Below are 25,400 nucleotides of genomic sequence, written 5' to 3'. Positions count from 1 at the left end.
GTGTGTCAGGATTATTCAGAGCAGCCAATTTACACCAAAACTTCTAGACTGGCATAAGATATTCCCAGCAGGAATCAGACCTAAGAGCTCAACCAGGCCAAGGAACAAATCGGTGCTAAACCAGCCAAGAGAGTTAAATAAAACCACCGTGACTTACTGACAAGCCAAAACAGGGGATTGCTCATGCAGAAACCTTTGATCCAAGAGGACAACAAGTGCTTAAAAGGAATCTCTTCAATTCACCAATCCCTCCCACTCACGGGCCACCAAAACCTGGCCAGTACATTCCTTTGTGGAGGGATGAAGATTTTAGACCAGATGTTGTGGATTGATCTTCAGAGCAACAACATGGCTTTACAACCCGTAATGTCTGGCTCACCAGGACTTCCTACTCACTGGAAGGTTCCAAGAGGTGTCCTTAATCTCCATCCCACCCCCCAGGGCGTACCCACCACAACGGGGGCTCACAGACGACTTCTCCTGGAGAAGCACAGCCATTAACAGCCAGAGGAGGGGTCTCCATGGGAGGGATTTACTCCAAAGAAGACACTTCCTTCCTGATAATGCCTTCCAGCTTCCTTTTTCCTATTAACATCTGGGGGATATTTATAGGTAGCCAATTTAGCTCAGTGGTTCCACATATGGTGGCGCAGCATCGCCTTCCCAACCCCGAGCGCGGAGAAACCCTTCCCCTGGGAAGTGGTGAGAAACAACCCTCAGCAGTTTATGAAGCTGGACACGGAGTCGCCAACACATGAAGAAACAACAGGAAGGGGGGAAAAAAAAAAAAAAAGGAATATAAAGTGGTGTGACAGCTCTGGAAAAAAACAAGCAAAAATTATCCCGTTTGTATAAGATATTCCGAAGGCCGGTGTCAGTCCATCATGTTTCGTATTAAACCCAGATGGAGATCATCTCCTCTTCAAAGAGAAGTGGCTGTAGTTGTTACAGTTGGCCAGCTGGTTTTAAGCTCCCCTTTTCCCCGCAGTGTAATATATCCCGTGCTCGTTGGAGCTCACGTCCCATGGAATATCTGTGCAATTTGTAACCAGCACACAACACGGCTCAGCTGTAATTCCATAAATCACCCCCGAGCCTCCGTTTAACAATAAATCTTCTGATACCTCAGGATTGCAAGGGACCAAGCGAAGGTCTGAAAGGGTTCTGGTGGGTTTGTTTTTTTTTTTTTTTTCCCTTTTTGCCTTTCAAAGAGCAAAAGAGATTCAAAGCCATTTGGAAAATCCACAAGGGGTCAGTGTCTTGGCAGAAATCCTCCTCCAACGCTGAGGAGCACAAGCATGGTCTCAGCTCCAGGATGTTTTTAATACTCCGAGACAAGGGCAGGATTTGTGGGGGCAAGGGGTTGATTTTGATGTTTCTGCCTCCCTCTCTTTTTAATGAAGAAACAGCCACTCAAGCAGCAAGTGTGCTTTGCTGCCCTGTTTTTCTGCTTGCTTCGGCACGAGTGGGAGCACCCAACCAGAGCCCTGAAGGGGGATGTCGACCTTGGACCCGTGTTGCTCAACCAGGATAGAGCTGGGGCCAGGCAGGGAGGGGGCTCAGCACCACCAGCTTTCCCAGAACTTCCCAGTGCTCAGAAACATCCTCCGTGCTGGGAGAGCAATGCCACAAAGGGACACTGGGGTCACAGCCCCGGGGTTCACTCAACACTGGTGCAACTCAGGGCTCTGCACGGGTTCCCTGGTGCTCCCCAGTCTGGTGGTGTCCCTCCCAACGTGCCTGGGGACATCAGCCCAGCCTGGGCATGAGACAGGATGGAGCAAGGGGAGGCTGCACAGCTGAGTGGCACAGGAGCAGCAACAACCCAAAGGAGCAGCAACAACCCAAAGGAGCAGCAACAACCCAAAGGAGCAGCAACAACCCAAAGGAGCAGCAACAACCCAAAGGAGCAGCAACAACCCAAAGGAGCAGCAACAACCCAAAGGAGCAGCAACAACCCAAGGGAGCAGCAACAACCCAAGGGAGCAGCAACAACCCAAGGGAGCAGCAAAACAACCCAAAGGAGCAGTCTCCCCAAACCACAGCCCAAACCCACACCTGACCACAGGGTCAGCAGGACACTGAACTCGTGCACACACGATGCCTCAGAGCTTTAAATCAAAACCAGCCCCCAAGTTCTTCCCACTCCATGATCCACTGAGGGGTAAAACACCACCAGCAGGTCTACAGAAGGAAGGGGTTCAAACAAGATGATCTTCCAACCCAATCCATTCTATGGGGGAACAGAACATTCCTCATCTCCAACCGATAATCCTAGAGGTGTGTTTCTAAAACAAATGAACATGCTCGACCTTGCTGCAGAAGTTTTCATTCACAACCACGTCAAAAGTAGGCTGAGACTTCCAAGTCCACCTGCTGTGCTTCCCTACCCCGTTTTCCTGCCCACATGGAGGATTTCAGAATTGTTTTCCAGACTTTTCCACTGGCTCAATGGCTGCTGCTCCACGAGGTGAGGGTTTCCCATGAGGAGGGGTTTCTGAGGGGGGAGTGTAGGTTGGTGAGAGAGGAAGGATTGCCCAAGTCTTACTCAAGGAGCAGCTCTGACCTCCACACCATCACTTATCTTGAAGGAAACATTTCACAACATCACATTAAAAAAATTACCTCAGAGCTTTCTTTTACATTTAATAACCCAAAGTTTATGACTGTTAAGCTGATATCAAAAGCCTTCTGGAAATTTCATCTCAGCTTGCCTGGTTTTAGACTCAAATGCTACAACCACGTTGGCCAACTCCAAAAATCATTGCACATCCCCTTTCATCTTGCTTGTTACCAGCTCATAAACACATTTTTGTGAGAGGTTTGCTAATGCAAGAAGTCGAGGGCAAGGCTATCAAAGTTTTTTTAAAGGGAAAGTAACCCTGAGGTCAGTTCCTATCAGGGCACCACACACTTGAAGCCACCTCAGATGCTGAGAGGCTCCCTGCCCAAGTTACTACACATGCACTGACATTTAATAGGTTACTTATACCAACAGCAGCATAAATCCTGCTTATTTAAGCCCTGCCTAAGTGACTCCAGCACAGGGGACAGGTTTTACCAGGTTAGGTGATCTCTCTGATTTCAGGGATTGATAAAAGCAGAGAGCATAAAAGAGATCTCCAATTATGTTCCCATGGACAGAAGGTGATGCCAAAGGTTCCTTCCAGGGATTACTCTGCCAACACAACCAACTGAAGGAGGAGGAGGAGGAAGATTTACCCTTATGAAATACCAGAAGCAATGACCAGAGGGGAATCTTCTACAGGTCACTGCACGCAACAGAACAGCAACTCAGCAGGGACTTCCCTGGTGGGAGACACTCTGAGCAAAGCAGAACAGTCCCACTGACCATCCACAGGCAGCTCCTGCAAGAGCTGCAAACGAAGCAGCCAAAAACCAGGTGAGCCCAGGGAGAGAAGCACAAGGGCCATTTTAGAGAGAAGGTCACCAAACACCCAGGGTTAGAGCCATGAGGGCACCCCCACATGCTTAATGTGTTTCCTGAGAACTGAGGGAATAGCTGGAGGAGGAAAGAAGCTTTTTGAGATTTTTCAAGACAAAGGTTCAGCTCCCAAAGAGTCACTTCAGAGGGAGTGTCATCTGCTCCACAGCACAGCCAGGCCTGGGGGGATCTGGGCTCTGTGGGGCTTGAGCAACATCAGGACATGAGACACTGAGGGATTTCCAAATTTCAAATGCTTCAGTCTCCAGCTTTATCTATTTATGATACTTTGATTTGAACTGGAGCAAAGCAAACTGAGTTTGAGACAAAAACCACTGCAGCAGCCCAAACCAGGGGCTGTTCAAATTAAACTGTTCAAACCTTCAGAGACCAGTGGCATGGGCCACTTCCCACTGATACAATCATTCACTTCTACCACCTTTGCCATGAGATTTGGGACTGAAATCCTGCTCAAAAGAGGCTGAACCCCAACCACACACAAACAGATCGTGGTGTCTGGGGGGTAGGGAGACTAGAAAGCCTTGAGTTCTTTTCTGAGACACAAAAAACTGGACATGGACCACACATGGCCCAAAGATGAGGAAGTAGGATTCTGCAGAATTCAGATATTCAGCAGAAAACCTGACAAGTTTCTGCCAAACTCTCTAATGCATTAAACTTCTTTCCTGGTCTCCCAAGGCCAAAGAACAGCTCTGCCACGGGAAAACAACCCCCTTCCCTAGGAACACTGCCCATAATGGAGCCCAGAGGTACTCAAAGAGCTCTGCAGAGGTGAGCAGAGAGTAGGGCCAGTGCAAGGTCCCAGATGCAGCAGAGCCAAACATCACATGGAGAGATCTTCTCCTACAGCTCCAGCACCAAACCATCACATCCAGAAAGTCACATGCTGGGGAGTTTTAAGAAGCAACAATGGGTTAATTATGGACTTGCCAAAGCTATTTTTAAAGAGAGAAGAGCTGCAGAAGCTGTTCCAGCATTGGCTTCCCTGGACTGATGGTCCCACTCAATCCCCACCATGAGCTGGCTTACAAAGTCCTCAGAAGAAAAGAGAAAAACATGCTGAATTCCCCAGCATTTGAATCACGTCAGTGTTTGCCAAGAATGGGCCTCCCTCGTTAGAGTTTCATAATTCTTCAGTGCTTTCAGCCTCCCTCAGACACCGTTTGGGTAATAATTAACCGCTCCCAGCGCCCGGCGCCTGCTCAGTTCGGCGCTGCGTGTTCGAGCTTGGCACACAAGGCCTTCAAAATTAACAGCATTGCAAAGTTTATTTCTGTTAATTACGCTATTTTGGAAAGAGAAGAGGAAGGAAAGCAATTTCCAGAAACTGGTGGGGGTTTTCTTCTCACCCTTCCCCCCCCCCCAGCATCCTTCGGGAGAAGGCACTTTGTGCTCCTCGTGCGGCTTCCCCAGAAACGGGTTGTGGTTTCAATTCTGTGTCCCAAAAGTGAACACAGATATCCCTGTGCCAGGGGAGGAGGTGCAGCACGTGCTCCACACAAAGCCCTTCCCATGGTGGTGGTTCAGTTCACTCCCCAAAGCAGCTCATGCTGCCTGTAAAGCCTCATGTCCCGAATGCCACCCACGGCCTCGGACCACGATCCAGACTAAAACACACAACCCGAGTTGGAAGATGACAGAAGGTGCTGGATGGCAGAGACAACCAGGGACAAAGTGCAGAATCCTCTCCCCCCAAAGCCCATTAATCATGCTGCAAGGGAAGCTTTGGGGACCCTTCCCTTTCTCTCCCACCCATGTTTTCTCCTGGCTCTTCCTTGCGATGCCAAGCTGGAGGGAACACTCTGGGGACCTGCTGCCACTGCAACTGAGTGACAACCACACAGCCCCCACCATCTTCCAATACTGTGGTCACACAGGCAGGTCATCAAAAATGTTTTGTGGTCATTTCATTCAGTCCCTGCCCCACCATAGTACTGGGTGTGTGTACTGAGCAAGTGCCAGTGTCTCCTACACCACTATCCCATATCATACAGCAGTGACAGTGGGAAATCCCATCATGGACATACTGGGAAGAGGCAACAGGTCTGAGACACTGTTATTCCAAAACATCAATCAATAAAGACATTCCTGTCAGTGTTTCATATGGAGAAAATAATCCCATTTTCTCTTTCCCCGTGTCACAGGTTGATGTCCACTCCACAGGAACAGTGGACACCCTGACAGTCCCATCACACAAGGCCATCAGCTTCCCACCCAACTCCAAGGGGCAGCTGGAGGGTGCTGAGGCCCCCAGGGCTGTGGAGGGGAGGAGCTGGGAAGCATCAACACACGGATGAGGAACCTCTGAGCAAACCCTTGGCAGCAGTTTTAAAGCAACAAGGAAACCATCAGCTCCGAGGTTCCTTTACCAGGACCACGGGCTGGGAGCAGGATGGGAAGATGCCACCAGTCCACGGGCCCTGGCAACCCTGAGACCAGTTCCCACTGCTAACCCCTCCCCCAGATGTGATCATACCAAGCACAATCCCACAAACAGCATCCAGATGTGATCTGGGAAGCTCAGTAAACATTCTTCATCTTCTGACAATAGTGCCCAGAAGGATTTGGAGAGCTGACAAAAACCTTTGAAGTTTTATGTAATGTGGTTCAGACTCGCACAGCGACAGCTCCATCATCCCCATCCCGCCCTGAGCACCCATCCCACACCCTGAGGTGCTGCAGGGTCAGGAAACACCAGCCTAAAATTTGCAGAGGTCTCGTGTCTTGTGCCGTGCTCAGGAATCAGGGAGGAGCTCGGGTGCTGCTCCGCCATTTATCTCCATCTTGGTGGTCCAGGAATCACACTGAGGAAAACTGCACTCAGGACATTTCCTTTGTTTCCTGGTCCAGCCTGAAAAATGCTGGGGGAAAAATCATTCCCAGGAAAACAAAACTGGTAGCTCTGAGCCTGGCCCGGCAGTGAGGGGAAAGCGAGAGGCAGGAAGAACAGTGGAGTAGCTCTTCCCAAAACCAGGGAGGGGCTGGTGGGGGTTATTTTTTAACCAAGTTTCCTAAGGAAACATGGGGCTGAGCCACCCTGTCTGCCCATCCCCACAATTTCTGAACCACTTATTTGCTCGTGACAAAAACTGTGTGAGGACGAGCAATTGCAAAAGACATTCCACGGGGTTTGGAATCCCACACACCCCTTCCTGTCCCTGCACAGGAAAGCACTGCAGCTCAATTTATGCCGATTTAATAAGGGGCTACAAGATGTCCCAGCCCTAGAGCCTCCAACCAGAGCCCACATCTCCTCAGACAAGGAAAATTCCAACGCCCAAATGCAATTCCACGGCAGCTGGAGCTCCCCAAGCCCTTTCCTCCTCCACAAACACCTTTATTTTCTCCAAAGCTTTGCCTCTCCACCACCAGGATGCACTTCCCACCACCCTCCCAGAGCTCCATCACACACACACACACCAGGCTCCACCCTGCTCCTCCAAGGTTCATTTTCATCTTTGTCCCCCAAACCTGTGTCCCCCTGAGCCAGGGCTGGAGGGAGGCTACAAGGCTACAAGAGTCACATTTCCCCATGAAATTCCCGGAAAAACACTCACGCTTTTAATGAGAAGATTTTTTTTTTTCTGCTGACTTCCATAGCCAAGCTAATAAAAATGGAAAGTAATAAGAAATTCCAGCAGAAGGGAGGTGTGGGGGAGGAGAAAAGGGAAGATACTGCTCATTTAAACCTATCCTAAATAGAAGATAATTAGCCACATATATCCCAGAAAGAATAGCAACAGTATATGCAATTATTGGGAATGCACACTTTAAGAGCATTTGCCAAAAATGCCTGCTTTTATTAAAAAGGAATGGTTTCACAAAGGCCCAACTGTAAGAAAGGTTGTAATTTGCCCAAATAAAACTTAATTTGATCCATGAAATAGCTGTGGTTTATTGTGTAATATATGTGCTATGTGTTTTAATTTAATAGAATCCAATATAATTGTAAGCCAGTCGAGTTTCAGAGCAATTTTGGGTTGTTCCCACAGTGTCTATAGCACAGATGCTACTTTGTGCACACACATAAATCAGGAATATAGGAAGGATTATCCACAGAGCAGCGAGTGAGGCTTCATCACGCACCAGACGGAAAATAAGACCTTGAAGGGAAGCAACAGGAGTTATTTATAGGAATTAACTCTGGATGCTCTGCACTTAACCACTGCAACTCAGGCTCCTGGATGCAGGTTTGGGGTGCTGGTGACGGGGCAGAGGCTGCAGGGACCAGCCCTGGGATGTCACCCAGCAGCACGTGGTGTTGTTTGGACCCCCTGGCAGTGACAGGTCCCCCCAGCACAGCTCCCTTCCAGGGGACCCCCAGGTTCAGCCCAGGCCACCTCAAGTGAGGTGAATCCTTATTTTTGCTTTCTAGGAAAGCTGTGGTCCACTGGCCATCCATGAGAGCAGATGGGTGTTCACCCACAAGGCAGTTCCTGCTCCCAAACAGCTCGGACGAGGGACAGGAGGAACACGCTGGGGTGAAGGCACTGGGATTTCTCCCAGCACAGCTCTGCAGCCACCCAACAACCCATCTTGTCAGAAAACTCAGCTAAAAACCAGCCAGGGAAAAGAAAGGAGCAGCAGATTCCTCACCAGCCCCACTCCCAAACCCAACAGCTCAAACCCCAAGGCCATGCTCTGCACCAGCAGCGCTTTCCCACAGCCCTGTCCCTTCCACCAGCTCCCTCCACACAGCTTTTACTTCAATGAGACTTATGATTTTTTGTCCTGGTGTTTGTGAGGAAAAAAGCCAACCCACTCTGGCGCCTGAGGCTCATCCCACCCCTCAGAGGCACCAGGAGAGCAGCAGCTCCATCTCCTGATCCAGGACCACTCCGTGCCCTGGGCAGCTGTTCCAGCTCTTCCTCCACTTCAGTCCCACCTGAGGCTCCACCACAGAGCACAGCTGAGCCTGGAGGGCCCACTGAGGATTTGGGAAGCTCAGGTACAGGTTTGAGCAATTCTGCACCTCTGAAAAATCATTAATCCACATCCCAAAGAGCTGGAGATGTTCCACTACTCACACAGACCATGAAGCCAAGCAGCATCACCCCCCAAAACAAACCTCCAGCTCCTTCCTCTCCATCAACAGTGATTTTATTTTTCCCTGCTAGCCCACACATGGGGGACAATATTCAGCTTTTAATTATGCATTGAACAAGACCCCCACATTTTCATAGCAGAGATAAAACCCTGAGAAGAAGGATTAAGGTCTGAAGACTGACAGTCCCTGTAAAACTGTGGCTAAACCTGTGCCACAAAGGGATCCCAGCCTCTCTTTTTTAAGAAGAGCTGAATGTGGATCCTTTGAGCTTTAATTTCTTTTCCATTCTGGCCAGTAAAAGGCATTTCTCAGTCACAGCAGCAATGAATACCAGGGACAGGGATGATCAGTGTCTTCTCACAGGAGGAGCAGCAGCCTCTGGGACCCACCAGCAGTAACTGGCTGCTCCTCATCAGCTTATTGCAGTTTTAAAATCCAGTATTACTACATTAAGGGGATCTTGTCAAATAAACACACTGCACACATCAGAGCCATAAGGACTCAGGTCCAATATGGAATTACTAATTCAGGACTTCTACTGGAGTAGACTTTGGGTATATTTGGCACAGGGAAGGCAGAAACAGCCTGGGCAGCCTTCAGCCTCCTGGTTGCACCAGTAACACCACGAGAAACCAGCTGATGCCTCTACCACTGTCTTGACACCCACAGAAAAAGGTGTCCAGCCAGTTCCACTGCTTAAGCAACACCTCAGAACACTTCCATGTCCCACCACCTCCACAGATGATCCATAAAGCAGCCAGGTGAGTCAGACCATTCATTTCGGGCTCTGCTTGCAGGATCAAGATCTTGCTCCTCACTGGCAAGGAAACCCGAGGCCTGTGGGCTGGGGAAGCTCCACCTGAGCCTCGGAGGGGTGAGAGTCACCAGCTTGAGTTCAGCTGAGGCACCAAACCCACATAACACCCTCATCCTGCAACAAAACCACGACCTCTCCCTGCAGCCGTCGGGAGGTCGGAGCGAACTCCGGGGTCAGCGCGTTGCTGGAGCCCCTCAGCACAGGGGGAGAGCTGTGTTTGCTCAGGGATTTGCTGCCCCATGTCCCCTCTGCCCATGCAGGGTTGAGGGGTGCTACAGACACCCTGCCTTGGCCCCCAGCTCCTTGAGCTCAGTCTGACCCCCCTGGAGCAGCACAGTGGGTGTTCCAGCACCACCACAGGACAAAAACACTTCTCCGCTGCACTGCCCAAAACATCCCTCCAAAAAAAGGCCCCCAGTGATAGGTAACCACTCAGGTGACCCAACAACCTTCTCAGGACACAAGTGAAGCAGCTCCAGCTCAAAAGGGACCACACAAATCCTGCAGCACCAGGAACTCAGCCCAAGCACAGTCCAGCACCTCCTGCCAAGAGACTGCTGGGACTTCTACCCTTAAAATGATAAAATACCATACAATAGACCTTGAAGGAACAATAATAGAGAATGTGCCACTTACCTGAAGTGCTGAGAGACCACGATTCCTTCAGGAAAGGGGAAGAACACACTCAGAGAACCTCAGGAGGCTGCTGGAAAAAGGGAGGGGTTGTGGCAATCCTGCTTTTATAGGGGCTGGGGCAGATGGGCAAACACCAACAGCTGTGTGGGCACAGGAGAAACCCATCAGCTCGTTAATTAATTCCAACCATGTCCAGCTGCTCCTGCAAACCCTGGCAGGGAAATAACTGATCTTTCCCTGATGGAAGTGCCCTCAACCCACAGGGCTGCTCCAGGTGCCAACTGACAGCCCTCAGGTCAAACCCAGTGCACAGGGAAGGCTCCAGCTGAGCTTGAGACTGTCCAGTGTGGAGTTCAAGAGCTTTGAAGCCCTAAAGCTTCTTTAAAAGAATCCTAAATTTGTATGATTATAAGATTAAAGGGGCAAAATGGGACAGAAAAGGATACTTATTTCATTGCCTCACCCTAAAAATCCTTTTTTATTCTCTTTAAAGCCTTGCTGTCAAAACAAAACTCCAGATTCATTCCTGGGGAAGCACATGAGTAATGAAAAACGAAGCACCGTCAGTGGATTGCACAAGGGAGAGCCCAAAGTTAACCCTCCAATGCATCCTTGGTGCTGTTTTGTCCAGAAGATGGATGAAGTGGATAATGATGGTGCTGCTGCATCAGTGTGTGCACACGAGGAGGAGGAGGACAGGGAGGAAGGCAGCAGCCAGCTTGGGATGTGAATGCAAAACCTTCTGGGAGGTGGTGGGAAATGCCAGGAAAAAGTAAAGGAAAAGGGGAGAAGAAGCAAGTCAGCTTCTGGCTGACTCTTCCCAGGTAAAATGAGGATGGTATTATTTAGATTAAAAATCTCCTAAAAAACAGCCCCAAACATAAAAACGGCCTCTTGACTGACCATGTGAAAGTGATACCACAAGGGAGGGGGGTGGTATGCAGGACCCACCAAACCCAAGCCAAAAGGGACAAAAAAATCCCTGCAAAGCTCTTGAAAGCTGCTTTAAACAAGAGTGACATGTTTTGACACCGTTCCCTAAGAATGGCTGTAACACAAACAAAAATCCATGACGTCAAGTATTAACAGTGATGCTGCAGGAACTCAACCAATGTGGTCCCAATTAAACATCAAATGTGGTTATAATTTGAAAAACGACTGAGGAAATGTCACTGGGACATTGCTCTGCTTGGGTCTCTCCCAACATCCACCCAGGCCTGTGAGATTCCCTGTGGGATGCAGTCCCCACCTGTTCCCATCCCTGGAAGTGTCCAAGGCCATGTTGGACGGGGCTTGGAGCAACGTGGGCTAGTGGAAGGTGGCCCTGGTCATGGCAGGGGGTGGGAATGAGATGAGCTTTAAGGTTCCTTCCAACCCAAACCATTCCAGGATTCCCCATCCTCGCTCAGGAGGGCTTTTGGAGTAGTAAGTTTAGATCCTGTTTTACTCTGACTTTGAGGAGGTCTCATTGCATGTTTTTCTCTGCAAATACAAAGGTGACAAAAACACCCCCTGCAACCTTGAAAGCTGAGGTGCTTCCCAGTCACTGCACTCCAGAGGCTGGGACTATATGGAAATCAAAGGTACAGGGATTTGGAACACAACTCTAAGACTTGGCAGTGCTGCTCCCTGGCAATAAATAACTTCCCTAACCAAGCCAAGCCAGTGTCCAACCTGCCCCTGGCAGCACGTGGGTGCCCTGTGCTGACAGGGATGGAGTTCAGGCACAAGTCAGCAAAGGGCCTGATTTTATCCAGGATTTCCAGAGTGTAAATCAGCCCAGACAAGCACATTTGCCCAGGACACTTTTTTGGCTGCAACTGCTCCTCGGAGCAAATACATTCTTCCCAAACAATTCTGAATCAGTTTATTGCCTGGACAACAGACTGGGGAGATCTGTGGGACAAAAAAATCTGCACACAACTCATCCAATCCCCTCCTCTGAGTTACTGGAGAGGCTCCTGAAACCCAGACCACGCTCCAACAGAGGATCCACCCAACCAGGCATTGTCCAAACCCCCTGTTTGTTTCTCAACCATCAAACACGTCTGGGAGATGTTGGACTCGCAGGCAAGCCCCGTGAAAGGCTGATATTCCGAACTGCTCCTACTGGGCAGATTTGAGGGCACAATAAATTCTGCTTTTCTCTTTGCACTGATGAGCATTAATTTGCACAAAATTTATCATAAACACTCACCCTCACCATGTCCCACCACATTTTGTGTTATCAGAGACACAGCCCTGAGTGACAATAGCCACAGGAGACTTTCCCTTCCCCTTATCCAAGTGCTCCCTGGCTCTCCAGCTGTCCTCACTCACCCTCCTCTTGGAGCCAACTGCAGCCTCCCAACTTATTTATTGGCTTCCTGGGGTCCTGGCTGGGATGGGAGACAGAGGGCACCCCTCTGGAACCCCCCCTGACTGTAGAGCACCCCAGCAGACACTGCTGGCCTTCAGTTGGGGGGGGGAAGAAAAAAGACAATTAAATCCCCCCCCATAATGCGAATACTTTATTATCAATGAGTGACTGGTATTAGCTTTTTGTCTGGGTATTAATAATATTTCAAAAAAACCATACATCAAAAATTAGGGCTTTCTCCTATTTTTGCTGTATAATTTTTCTCTTTTTTTTTCTTCTTCTTAAAAAAAAAAAAAAAATCTGTATTGAAAGAATTATATAAGCCAAAGTGCATTTTCTGTTTTTTGTCCATATACACATTGCACCATACATAAATAATTACATTGTAAAAATGACTCCATAATTACAAGTATAATATATATTTTCATATAATATATAAAACTTTATATTAAATCTAGGTAGATGATATTTGGGATAGTCTGTGTCTTTTTTTTTTTTTTTTTTTTTTTGGGGGGGGGGTTTAATTCCGTGTGTCTTTCCTTTAGTCAGAGGGCCGACCGTTATCGATTGTTGCTGAGTAGGATCTCCAGCCAACACGGGCAGGACGTGATGAACTGTCTGGAGTAACAGGGCCCCCAACCTTTGGCGAAGCTGATCCGGACGCTGTTGGGGTCGTAGGGCCCGTCTGCATAATCCAGGTCGGCCGTGTGCTGCAGGAGGCAGGACTTCTCGTAGTCAAACACCTTGATGGAGTAGCCCGGCATGACCTTGCGCACGATGAGGGTCCTGCAGTTGGGGATGTCCAGTGTCGGGGAGTTGACGAAGATGGGGTGCTCGCTGCGGTTGTAGGCCCACACGCCGTCCGGCTCTTTGCTGAGCAAGATCCCGTAGCCGATTTTACTTCGAGTCCTTCTCACAGTCTCGCTCCTGTTGTCCAGGTTTAGCTGTCCGAGGCAGAAGCCGTTTCCTTGAGGTAGGTCATAGAAGATACTGACAGACTGTTCGTACACTGTGTAGAGGCGGCCGACGCGCGTCCGGTGCTCCCAGTAGGCCACGTTGCACCAATGGCTCCTCTTCACGGCATCGGGCGACGTGCTGGCATCTGTGGGGGCAAGAGAGGACACTCAGGGATTGCTGTGACCACCTGGAAACGACAGGTATGGAGGGGAAGGAAAAGGCTCTTCCCACCCCGTCGGCTTTGCTCACGTGAGAACTGAACTTGTGCTCAACCCCAAATTCATGTTCAATGCTAACTCCGTGCTCTACCCAACATTTGTGTTCAATGCAAAGTCCATCCTCTACCCAAAATTTGTGTTCGGCACAAGCTCCATGCTCTACCCAAAATTCTTGTCCAAGCCAAAACTTGTATTTAATGCAAAGTTTGTGCTCTACCCAAAATTTGTGTTCAACGCAAGCTCCATGCTCTACCCAAAATTCCTATTCAATATTAACTCCATGCTCTACCCAAAATTCGTGTTCAACACAAACTCCATGCTCTGCCCAAAATTCATGTTGAAACCAAAGCTTGTATTTAACCCCAAGTTTGTGCTCAACTCCAAAACTGTGTTCAACTCAAAACTTGTATTAAACCCCAAGTTTGTGCTCAACCCAAAGATGATGCTCAACTCAAAACTCATGCTTAACCCAAAACTTGTACTCAGCCCGAAGTCCATCTTCAACCCAAAGTTCGTGCTCAACCCAAAACTCATATTTAACCCAAAGGTCATGCTTAACCCAAAACTTGTACTCAACCCAAAGTCCATCTTCAACCCAAACCTCATCTTCAATTATGTCAAACACCACCAAGACAGATGGCTCAAGCAAAGGCTGACGACCCAACAAGACACCCACCACCCCCCATGGAGCTCAACACATCTTTCTCTCTCAAATTTAATGTTCAGTTCTGTGTCCAGCAGCCAGGACCCCGTGTCCTCCTCAGGATATGTGGATGTCTCTCACCAAGAGCCAGCACAGATCCTGTACCCCTGGTGATGTACCCTCACTTTCAAAACCCAGTTTGAGTTGAGCTGAGGCACAGGGATGTCCACAACATGCCTGGATGACTGACCCAACATTATCTCCACTGTGTAAATATTCCTCGACAGCGATGCCGATGTTCCCACAGGGAACATGAAATCTGAGGAAGCATTTCATGCCAAAGGGGAGTAGCTGCTATGAACTACACATATCCTCCTAAAACCCCAGTGGAAGTCTCTCCAGAAGAGAAATGTCTCTTCTTTCTAGGAATCACATTTGGGGGGGGCAGACACTGTTTAATCCACGATGCCTCCACAATTTAGGATGTCTCCAGAAGGAAGACAGGAACTCTCAACCCTGAAAGAACCCCGAAGCGGGCGAATTAACTTCTTGCCGAACATCATTCCTGCTCCTACCACGCCAGCTAACAGAAAAGCAGCCTGGAATTCCAAGCCAGGAGCTCTGCTCCGAGCTCCCTGCCCGGCATTAAGCTCCCTGACAATCCCTCACGCGCCCGCGGCCTGCTGACCCCTGTGCCTCCCTGCCATCATGTCCCATTAACTCACCCATGGGGTGATGCCATTATTTTGCTCCAGAGAGCCCATTGACACACCGGATTTCAGGCACAGCCCCTCCAGCCCTGCTTCTGTTCAGGCTCAAATTACCCCTCCCCATCACCCAGCTCTGAATTAAGCGGCTTTGTTGGATTTAACTGGAGTTGTAACCACACAAATTTAAGGGGAGATGGGGGGAGGGGGTAACTGGGATGTCCACTGCTGTGGGCAGTGCTCACCATCTTGAACCAACCCCTTCACAGGTCACAATTTTGGGAGAGATCATCTCAGTCCCATGGGCAGGGACACCTCCCACTAGACCAGGTTGCTCAGAGACCCATCCATCTTCCACAGCATCCAATTTCCACAGTCATCTTTCCCACACAGATGCTCCCAGTGCCTTTCCAAAAGTCTCCTAAGGCACTAAACTTTGCTGTTGTCCCACTCAAGTGATCTGAGGGGGGGGCACAGACCAGCTCAGGGCCTTTCATCTGAAGGCTGGTAGCAATTACTGAGCTCTGCATCTGTTTAACCTCCCAACCTCCTCAAAGCCCTCCATGCCCATTAGCTAAGCTGGGCTTGTTATTACATTTTTTAGGAACTACCACTCAGCCCCTGAATTTCCCTTCCAGACACTAAGGATGGGACAACTTCAAAACTCCAGTTTCCCCATCAGCTGAGTTAATCAGGGGAACAGGCAGCAATAAACATTTAAAGAGGTTTTTCCCGTGGTTTACTGCAAATTAACATGCGAAGGGGGAAAGCAAAGCAGGATTCAACCTGTGTCTATCCTACAAGACCATCTCTCTGGCGGTGCCACCAGCCCTGGTGTCATCTCTGCTTTCCAGGAACTGGTGAATATCTTGGCAAAATCATCCATGAAAACAAGGGAAGGCTTTTTTATACCTCCTGCTTTCGTGCATCTGAACTAGCTTTGTTAAAACCACTTCTGTGCAATTCATGGCAGGAGCTTCAGTCCATCCACCCATCCCTTTGTGAATGCATCCCCCTGCCAATGTGCTCCTGATCTCTGTCATCCCATCACAGCTCCTGCCTGGCAGTGCCAGCTCTGCCAGCTCCAGGCACTCCTGCAGATGCCCTGTGCTCCTTCAAACACGTGAGGACGTTTGAGGGAACTCTACCTCAAGGAGCGAGAAGTTTCCTTTCCAACCCACCTTTCCTGGCTGGGGGGGGAGAAGAAAGGCTTTAAAATCCACTCACCAGATGCAAAAGCAACCTGCCTGTGGCCCCCAGGCAAACAAACCCCCCAAAAGGAGACCCTAAAAGGTTCATCTGAGAACACTCTGCCTGCACAAAGCTGTCGGGAGGGTCCCTCTTCCAGTGCCGTGGTGGGTTCCTCTCCCTTCTTTCATCTCCCAGTGCATCCTGCAAAGATGAACTCACCCCACAGCCCTGACATAAAGCAAGCACTCCAGCAAGCCCCCAGACCAGGGGGGCCTGTGCTGTGTCTCATCCCCTGCCAAGTATTAGTTTCGCCTCCAGCCATCAGCCACTACCACTCCGCAGACAGCAGGGGTGGCCGCCACAGAACCACGTCCTCTGCCTTCTAAATAAATATTCCACTTTTTCCTCCTCTTTTTTCCACCCTGCCCTTAAAGCACAGACAAGAAAATCTGCTTTTTGTTCTTTCCCCCCTCCACACCCTTTCTGCTGGAACACAGGCGGGCTTGTTAGCTTGCTTTTGGAAGAAAGGAAAATATTTCAGTCCCGTAGTGGTACACGATGTGTTTTTAACAACTATCACTGTAGGCAGCTACAACTTCTAGCAGCTCCACTGAGGGTGGAGTCAGGGCTATCTCCTCCATCAAAGCCACCTCCATCCATCAGATGGAAGGGCTGAAACTCCAGCTTGTGTTTACTCCTTCCTCCGCTGCAGCGATGCCTCGCAGCAGACCCATCCAAAAGGGAATTCAAACAATTTTAAGATTAAAAAAACAAGATAGGAGAATCAAACCCAGAATTTAATGGGAAAAGAGCCTTGCACAGCTCAGGGTCTGGGAATAAATGCAAAGAGCAAACACTGTAAATCTCCTGGTGCGAGCAGCACCGCTGCTGTCGCTCCCTGCCGAGCGCGGAGGTAAAGAAAATAACTTGAGGTTTGAGACTATTTGTGATTTGACAGCGTTTTATGCCAGTAAAGTTCAAAGCAGTGCATGAAGAGAGAAAAGAAAGATGCCTTTTTCCAAAACAAAAACGCTGCACAGTCCCACTGCTTGAAGCTGCACTTAAAAGCAGGATGGAAAACATGGGCAGACCACGAAAGACATGAAATAAAGAGCTGTGATTCAACGCCCCGGCTCTTCCAAAGCCACCAAAGCTCCTCTCAGCAGGTCAAACGGCCCCCACGACGTATGGCTGTGAGGAAGGTCTTCTCAAAACACATTTAAGAGGCGCCCATGGGGAAGACCAGGCCCGTAAAAAATAAATCACTGCACTCTCCGAACGTGACAGGGGCTTGAACGCACAGCTGGGCACCTGGAGATGAAGTGGGACAGTCAGAAGTGTTCCCACATGTCCCCTCCTCCTGTCTTTCTGTGTCACAGGGCAGCCTCACACTCAGTTACATCCTTTCTCAACGTCTTTCCATGCAGTTTAATCCCACTTTAGACTCCATTAGATCCATGCTCAGATCTATTTTTACACTGCCCAACACACAGGAGCAGGGAAGGTTATAACCATACACAGATCACTGTGAGCAAGGTCCAGATAAAAAGCCCAGCACAAAGAACACACACATTTCCCAAAAATCTATTAACAGTTCACCAGGGAGCCATCAGTTACAATAATTCCCCCATTAATACCCTTGGAAACAAGCTCCAGGGTAAGGAAGGGGTTAAAACCTTCCACAGCAGAAATGGAATTTTTATGGCCCTGGGTTAAAAAAAAAAAAAAAAAAAAGAAATTAATTGTCAATCTGCCCCAGCAAAGCTCACAACCATTTCGGTTAAGCCAATATACTTAAAATACCTCTGGCCTTACAAGTTCCAGCTGGAATGTGTCACTGTGCCCCCCCAGAGCCCCCACGCTGCAACCACAGCACGAGCCCCAGAGGATGGGGAGGAGCTGAACGTTGTCCCCAGCACAGGGGTCCCCACACAGATGCCCTGGGGACACAAACTGGTCACCTTCCATCTGTCCATGCTCACTGAGAGTGGGACTCTGCAGGCACCTCGCCACCCTTGCAGGAGTTGGTGAGTCCTGTCTTGGCCAGCAGCTCTTTGTCGGCCCATGGGAGCAACCCAGTGTTGGTTTCAATACATATATTTAAGGGACCATCCCAATTCCATGAGCAAACGGAGGCAGGAGCTGGGCTGCCACCCTGAGGTGGCCCTGGAGACACCAGAGGGAGCAGAAGGTTCTCCACAAGGAAGCCATGGAAAGTCTTGATGAGGACAAGGACAATTCAGTCCCCCTTTCAAATTTCTTTTTGGTTTCTCCAGTGAAGTAAGAAACTGGGTATCACAGCAGGACAATGGGCTCGTGAGGAGAAGGCAGTTGGGTGCAAGCAGGAGGCTGGGCAGCCCTCATCTTCCCCCTGAACCTTGTCCTTAAATCCCAGAATTAACAGAGGATCCTCCAGTGTCCCAGCTTTCACCAAAGAAAACCTCTCCCTGGTTCAGAGAGGCCCTGCAAAGCTGACACCAGCTCCCCAGCCGACGAGCAAGGGGACACCCAGCTGGACCTTCCCAGGCTGCAGAGCACTAAACTCTCTCCCAAACTTCTGGTTTACTCCACTGAGACATGTGGATTGAGCCCAGCTCGTATCTCCACTCCAAAACAAGAATGTGATTTTATATTACAATTAATCTGGTGTCGTGGTGGGTGCTCCCAAATCCTCCAACCTCAGCACTGCTGATGGCACATTCCTCATGTTGGACGTGGCTGTTGTGCAGCCATGGACATGAGTCCATGGCTCCCTCATCCCACAAAAACCACCAGCAAGGAAAGACAGCTGGAAAGAGCCCTCGCTGCCACTGGATCCACCACGGAGGATCCACCATCCTGCTCCTCCTCTTCCAGCCCTTCCCGTGGAGCAGAGCTCTGCTGCTCCCCATCCTCCTCCGTCAGCCCGTTTAATTTGTTAACCCAGTAGATGATTAACTCAGAAGAACACTTGCACTGGGTTAATTAATTAAATTAGTTCCAAAAAGGGTCTGACGAGCACCAGAGCCCGGTGGAAGAGGTGTGTGGAGAGGCCTGGGGGGGAAAGGGGGACATTTCCATGGCAGCCCAAGAAACAAAAGCAACACAGGACAGGAGCCAATGCCAAGAATGAGGATGAAAACAATTTTCTCTGCATAAAAGAAACCACTCTGCAAAATCATCAGCTCATGCTAATTTTTTTTTTTTTTATATCCTTCAAAGAAAAACACATGCCATGTTTAGTTCTGCCCGGAAATTTGGAAGTCATCATCAGTCAGGGCATTTTCAAGCTAAATTCAAGGAGTTTGCTTCTGATGTACCTTCTCTGGACATTAAATCCACAGTCCAGAACATGATTTTAAGGTATTTTAACAGGTTCCCCCTCCCAGCTCCCCTGGTTTACAAAGCTCTTTTCAGCCAAGGGGTGAAAAGACTAGAAAGTAAGAAAACTGGAAAAACCCAACTCAGGGATTTTTCAGTGACATTTTAATGTGTTACTCCTAAATGCCAATGTTTTCAGAGATTTAGGTGATTTTTTTATTTGAGTCTCCATCTAATCTGAGCTCCTCTTGCTTTCACAGGCACATTCATCTCCCTCCAGGCCCTGGGCTGTGCACGTAACCAGCTTGGACCCGGCATGTCCAAGCCAACACAACAACGTAAATACACCTTCAAAAGGAGCCCAAAAGGGAACCACCTCCCCTGGCTGCCACTTCTCAAAGCACCAGACCTGTCAGCAACCACAGCCTGGCTGAGACTTCTCCACTGCTGGAAACCAGCCCTGGGTTAGTCCGAGCCCAGCAAACCCCGGGGTCGTGTCTGGCACCTCCGTGAGAGCCCGTTGTGTCCTCGCCCCGTGCCTCAACCAGCTGGAAAAACGGGGAGGAAAACGAGCTGTGGAAAACACAGGGGATGAGGTGGGGGGAAGGGAAGGTCCCCACAAATTGATTTGCTGTAAAATCCAGAGGTTTGGTGAAAATCTTCCGAGCGTCATCTAGTCAGGGTTGGTTTTTTCCTTCCAGTTGGGAAGGCACTGACTCCACTTGGAGGGGAGAAGGCTCATTCCCAAGTGTCCTCCACAGGGCAGGACTGCCAGGGTGAGGGATGCCAGGAAAAAAAAAAGGGGGGAAAAAAAAAATCCTCTTTTTCCATGTTTAGGTTGCGAACTCGCACATATTCAGCTCCTCCAAACAACCATGTGTGCAATCCCTTTTTTGTTGGTTTTTTTTTTTATCCCCAGAGCCTGGAAAACGCTGAGAAACAGGGAGAAATCACCCCATAAATCACCCCGTGGCAGATTTCCCTGCTGTGATGTCCAAGGCTCCCTCCCCTGCGCCGCTCCCGCCTGGCCCCGCGCCAGCCCACGCTGGTAATTAATCCGGGGGCCGCCTGCTGCAATCCCAGAGGTTGGGATGGCCAAATCCCAGGGGACCTCCCGAGCTCTCCTCTGCCTTTCAAACCTGTGAACCCATTTCGGCTTTGCAGAGGAATTTTAGGTGCTCAGAAATCCCCCCTGGTGCCCCGGGGGAGGGAGATAATCCGCCCAGTGACCAGAGCTTGCGGCACACGGAGCATCCCAGAGGCTCTGGGAAATGGGATAAATATAAATAATCATAGTTTTCGCTCACGGAGGAGTTTCGGCTGAGGCTTCAAAGCATTTTAAAAGCAGAAACTAATTAGTAGGTCCCTCTGAAGAGAAACAGGAATAACACCCCTCTCCACCTCCATCGAGCCTCTCGGGCAGAGCACGTTGGGTGCTGGAGCTGAGCCTGGGAATCACCTCAGCACAGGGTGATGGTCCAGAGGCTGCACCCAAACCAAAGCCCTGCCTGGTTCACACCACCATTAAGTCATGGAACCATTAAGGGGGGAAAGCACCTCTAATGAAGGGGTTTCTGTCACGATGGAGGGGGCACTGAGGTGAAGGAGTTTTGGGTGCCGAGTCGGTGAGGACATCACAGAATATGCCAAGCTGGAGGCACCCAGGAGGATCATCAAGTCCAACTGCTGGCCCTGCACAGGACCATCCCCAAGAGTCACACCCTGTGCCTGGGAGTATTGTCCAAACACTTCCTGAGCTCTGTCTGGCTTGGTGCTGTGCCCACTGCCCTGGGGAGCCTGTTCCAGCTGCAGGGATGCTCCTGGAGATGCTCGAGCCTCCTCATTTTCCACACTTGTTAAGAACATGGGAACATCTCTGGCAGCAGCAGGACCACTAACCCTGCCCAGGATGCCTTTTTTCATCCAGCTGTTAGACAATCCAAGGGCAATGAACTCCTCCAAACCAGGAGGGCTGTCTCACCACCCTCAGCACAGCCCCAGCCCCAAATTTTGCTCAGCTCCCTCTTTTTTTTTATGACCCAAATTTGCCCTTTCCAGAGGGCAATGTCCATCTTCCCCTACACAAGGCCTCCTTCAGATGTCCCAGCTGATCACACAAAACCCTCTTCCCCAAACACCAGCAAAGCTGGGAACTTGGGGCTGGGAGCTCACACAGGAAGGACACAGGACACCAAGCAGGCTGTGGCTGCAGCAGCTCTGCCGTGTTTTTCTGGTTTCCTAACCAGAAAACAAGCGGAGATGCTTCCCTGGGAGGAAAACCAAAGCAATACCAACCAAAACACCACCCCCAGATACGTTCTGAGAGCCTGCCTGGTGCTCCAGCCTAAGCTGTTCCCTCCGGAGCGGGATCTCGCCCTGCTATCCCCCCTCCATGGGATTTACGCCTGAGAACGAGCTGCTGGGTTGCAGAGATGACGTGAGAGGGCTGAAAAAACCCAAGGCCACCCTGATTTCTCCGCGGTGAGGACGCGGCGCAGGCACGGCGGCACCCGAGGGGAGACCGAGGCAGATGTGTGTCGGCTCCATGCCAACCCCACTGCAAGTATCAAGGACTGGGAAAGCTTTAGGAAACTATCACCGACCTGCAAAACAACCTGCAACGGAGGAGGCTCCCTGGGGGCACACAAGCAGGAGCCCAACAAATATTTTTCTCCATCCAGGCTGGGAATGAGCTGCTTGGCTCCTCCTTGGGTGCAGAGTCCGGTGCCGGGCCTGGGAGCTCTGGGAGAACAAAAATCTCGGGCTTTCAACCCAAACCCCTGCCAGGGGTTTCATCCTAGGCCCCAAACCGGCTGTGGGTCCTCTATTCCAACCAAACCCCTCCCTCCAAAAGGGCTCCACCGTTGATGCCTCCCCTCATCTGATAATTCTCCCCCAGCGAGCCCAAAAAAAGGCGCTGCTTTTTTCCAGCGCGGTATCAGGGCCCTCACATATATGGGAAGCAGACAGGGGCTGAGTGGAATGGAAATTCAGGCTTTGTTCTCGCTGGCCAAAGCCCAAGATCCTGCTCCTGATAAAGCTCTCCCGAGCCTCTCTGTCTGAGCAGGCACCGGGATCGGGGAGTCGCGGCTCCACTGGGATCAGGGAGTCACGACGCCCACGGATCCTTCAAGTCCTCGCTAGTGGAGGATTTGCCAAAGTTTTACAGGGAATTAAAGGATTTTGGGTGCCAGCGTGGCCTTTGCAAGGCTGGTGTGCCAGCCAACTTGGTCATGCCGAAGGGATAAACCTGAAGGGATAAACCTGCACAGGGAGGTCTCCGAGCTCTTATCTGATGGAGAGGGATTAAAAGCAATGGGGATGGGGTCGGTGGGGGTAGCTGTGGGAAGAGCCCGGTGGGAGGCATCCAGCCAGGCAGAGGCAGGTCCTGCAGGGCTGGAAGGAGCCCAGGGATGGCTCCTGCCCTCCTGCTCGCACCAGCACGTCAGCAGAGCCGTGGCCAGGCTGGAGAACGTGCCCAGGGCTGCGTGTGTGATGTGCACCCACTCAGCAGATCTCCCGATAGCTGGGTCATGTATTTATGTGTAAACATCTTCTGGGGCTATTCCAGCCCTCACTCCACTCACAACTGCTCGTGGCCAGCATCCACGGGCTCTTACTCCCACTTAAAGTCAAGACTAAACAATGATTTAAGCATCTTGGGATTTAAGCCCCACAGTTGGTCCCTCACATCCCCAGTGGAAGCAGCAAGGATGTGCTGGCATCTCAGGATCTACACCGCTGGGAATGCCATGGATAACAACCCTTGTGCCATGGAGGGGCCCTTTTCTGGAAAATCCACAAATGAGCAACCCAGAGAAGTGGATGCAGCACAGGACACTCATTTGTGCTAAGCTGGGATAAGATCACCCCCAAAGACCAAACAGACCTTGCCTCAGAATCATAAAATTGTTAAGGCTGGACCTGTAAGATCACTGAGTCCATCTGTCTTGTTTTATACTCCCAGGAATGGTGCTGTAAAAGCTATTAAAATGCAGATAAACGGCAAGAAAATTTGTGTAAAGCATAAGCAGGGGATGGGGAAGGAAAATCAATGTATTTGCACGAAATCCAGAACATTCAGGAGCATCACTGGAGCCCTGAGAGGCAGCAACTGAGAATGTGGCCTCTGAAAGTCCCCATCTTTCAGTGTCACCTCCCAAATGACCAGATTCCTAACCCTGGACTTGCCCATGGAGAGTGGAGGTGACTCACACTAATTACCCTCCCTGGCTAAGAAGGACTTGTTTTCATTTCTAAAAACCACAGTTTCTTTAAAAAAAAAAAAAAAGGGGAGGGAAACAGGGAAATGCCAAAATACACACAGAACTCCATGGAATACATCCTGTCCTGCTGCACTAATACAAAACCCAGACACCCCAATACTCCAGCTTCACTCAGGATGTTCAAAGAGAAAAGGATTAATGAGTTGTCAGAGAATCCCAGGATGGTTTGGGTTGGATGGGACCTTAAACTCATCCAGTTCCACCCCCTGCCATGGGTAGGGACATCTTCCACTAGCCCAGGTTGCTCCAAGCCCCGTCCAACCTGGCCTTGGACACTTCCAGGGATGGGGCAGCCACAGTTTCTCTGGGCAACCTGTGCCAGGGCCTCCCCACCCTCACAGGGAAGAGTTTATTCCCAATATCCCACCTAGCCCTGCCCTCTGGCAGCGGGAAGCCATTCCCCCTTGTGCTGTCAGTCCATGCTATAACATGAGTTATATTCCACGGATTTATTCCACAGCCAGTGGAATCCTTTGGATTAAAAACCCTCCCACCTTTGTAGGACAAGCCTCATCTTTCTTTGAGGGCAGCTGAATTTTCAAGCTAAAAATAACCTTTTCAGGACCGGTCCACACAGGGTTTGTGGCTGCAACTCCTCCATGAGGAGGGATGAAAGCACAGGCCCTCAGAAACTCTGCAAATTAAGCACCAAAGCAAACGACCTTCCCATGGAGAGGAAAAGGGGAAGGAGAGCAGGTCGGGCTCTTTGTAAATCAAGGACAGGGAGATTAACAGAGCATGTGAACGCATCGTTATGGCTTAATGAGTTCAACACTGCACACCCTCCACAGCTCTGCAAGAGGAATATCAGATTCCTCCAGGGAACTCCATTTGACAAAATAAAGTAAGGCATACTGGGGGGAACTACACTGGGAATTGTACATTAAAAAGGCAGCCTGTCACCAGCCTAAACCAGACCCATTTCTCTTCCTCATTCTATATATAACACATATATAAAGAACCCCCTGCACAAACCCTGAAGAATAACTGAGTGTAAAACCAGGGGCGGACGCTTCGCAGAAATACATTCACAAAGCTCCAATGAGCAACACAAATTCCCCCTTTTGGACAACTTTGGCTCATTATTGCAACATTTCACACTATTTCTGTGGATGATGTGGAAGCCTCATGGTTTGCATGAGGTACAAACAAATATCAACGTTATAAACTCTGTCAGGTTCTGCACCAGAATCCTTAAATTGTTAAAAATAGGAAAGAAACTGCACAGTTCACATATTTTATAAAGCTGGGTTAAATCAACATCTGCAAAAAATATCCCCGTTAAACGAAATAGCAGGATTTCATTAAGTAAATTGCAAGTTGGCAAAAATTCTGAAAGAAAGGGAAAAAGCCACAGCCAGCCCTGTAATTTAAACCTTATTTTAACTGTGACAGCATGACTGCAAGAGGCTGCATTTCCAAAGGAAAAAATAAAGTTTAAAAAAAGTACCTGTTCCCCCTGCACCCCACCTCGGTGTCTGCAGTCATTACCCTAACGAGCTGTTCTGCAGGGAGAGGAAGAGGGAGCAGGAAATGCTCCCACCCCAGAGTTCTCTCTATCAGATCTTCAAAATCCAGGACTTTCCACCGTGGGAGCACCCAGGGGCTGCGTGGAGGGGGTGGGTGATGGGTGGCAGTGTCTGTGGAGCTCAGGTACATCCCAGTGAGGCTGCAGCCCCCGTCCCACGGAGCCAGCCCTGCTCCTGGAAGCTGAGCAGCTGAAATCCGGGAGGAGACGGCTGCGGATCTGAGAAACAGCTCAGTCTGGGTGAC

General features: G+C 49.9%; 1 protein-coding gene across 1 annotated transcript in view; it reads right to left on the bottom strand.

Moving 5' to 3' along the window:
• Positions 1-12,844: 12,844 nt before the first annotated feature.
• The window catches only part of SMAD6 (SMAD family member 6), a 40,953-nt gene continuing 28,397 nt past the window's right edge, over positions 12,845-25,400 (bottom strand). The window contains exon 4 of the mRNA XM_064669264.1: positions 12,845-13,427. Coding sequence (XP_064525334.1) covers positions 12,886-13,427 — 542 coding nt within the window. The 3' untranslated portion in view covers positions 12,845-12,885. The remainder of the gene's footprint in view (positions 13,428-25,400) is intronic.

The sequence above is a fragment of the Pseudopipra pipra genome, chromosome 12 (assembly GCF_036250125.1).
Source record: "Pseudopipra pipra isolate bDixPip1 chromosome 12, bDixPip1.hap1, whole genome shotgun sequence".
NCBI lineage: Eukaryota > Metazoa > Chordata > Aves > Passeriformes > Pipridae > Pseudopipra > Pseudopipra pipra.
Note: the sequence above shows the minus strand (reverse complement) of the source record. Positions and strands in the feature narration are given on the sequence as shown.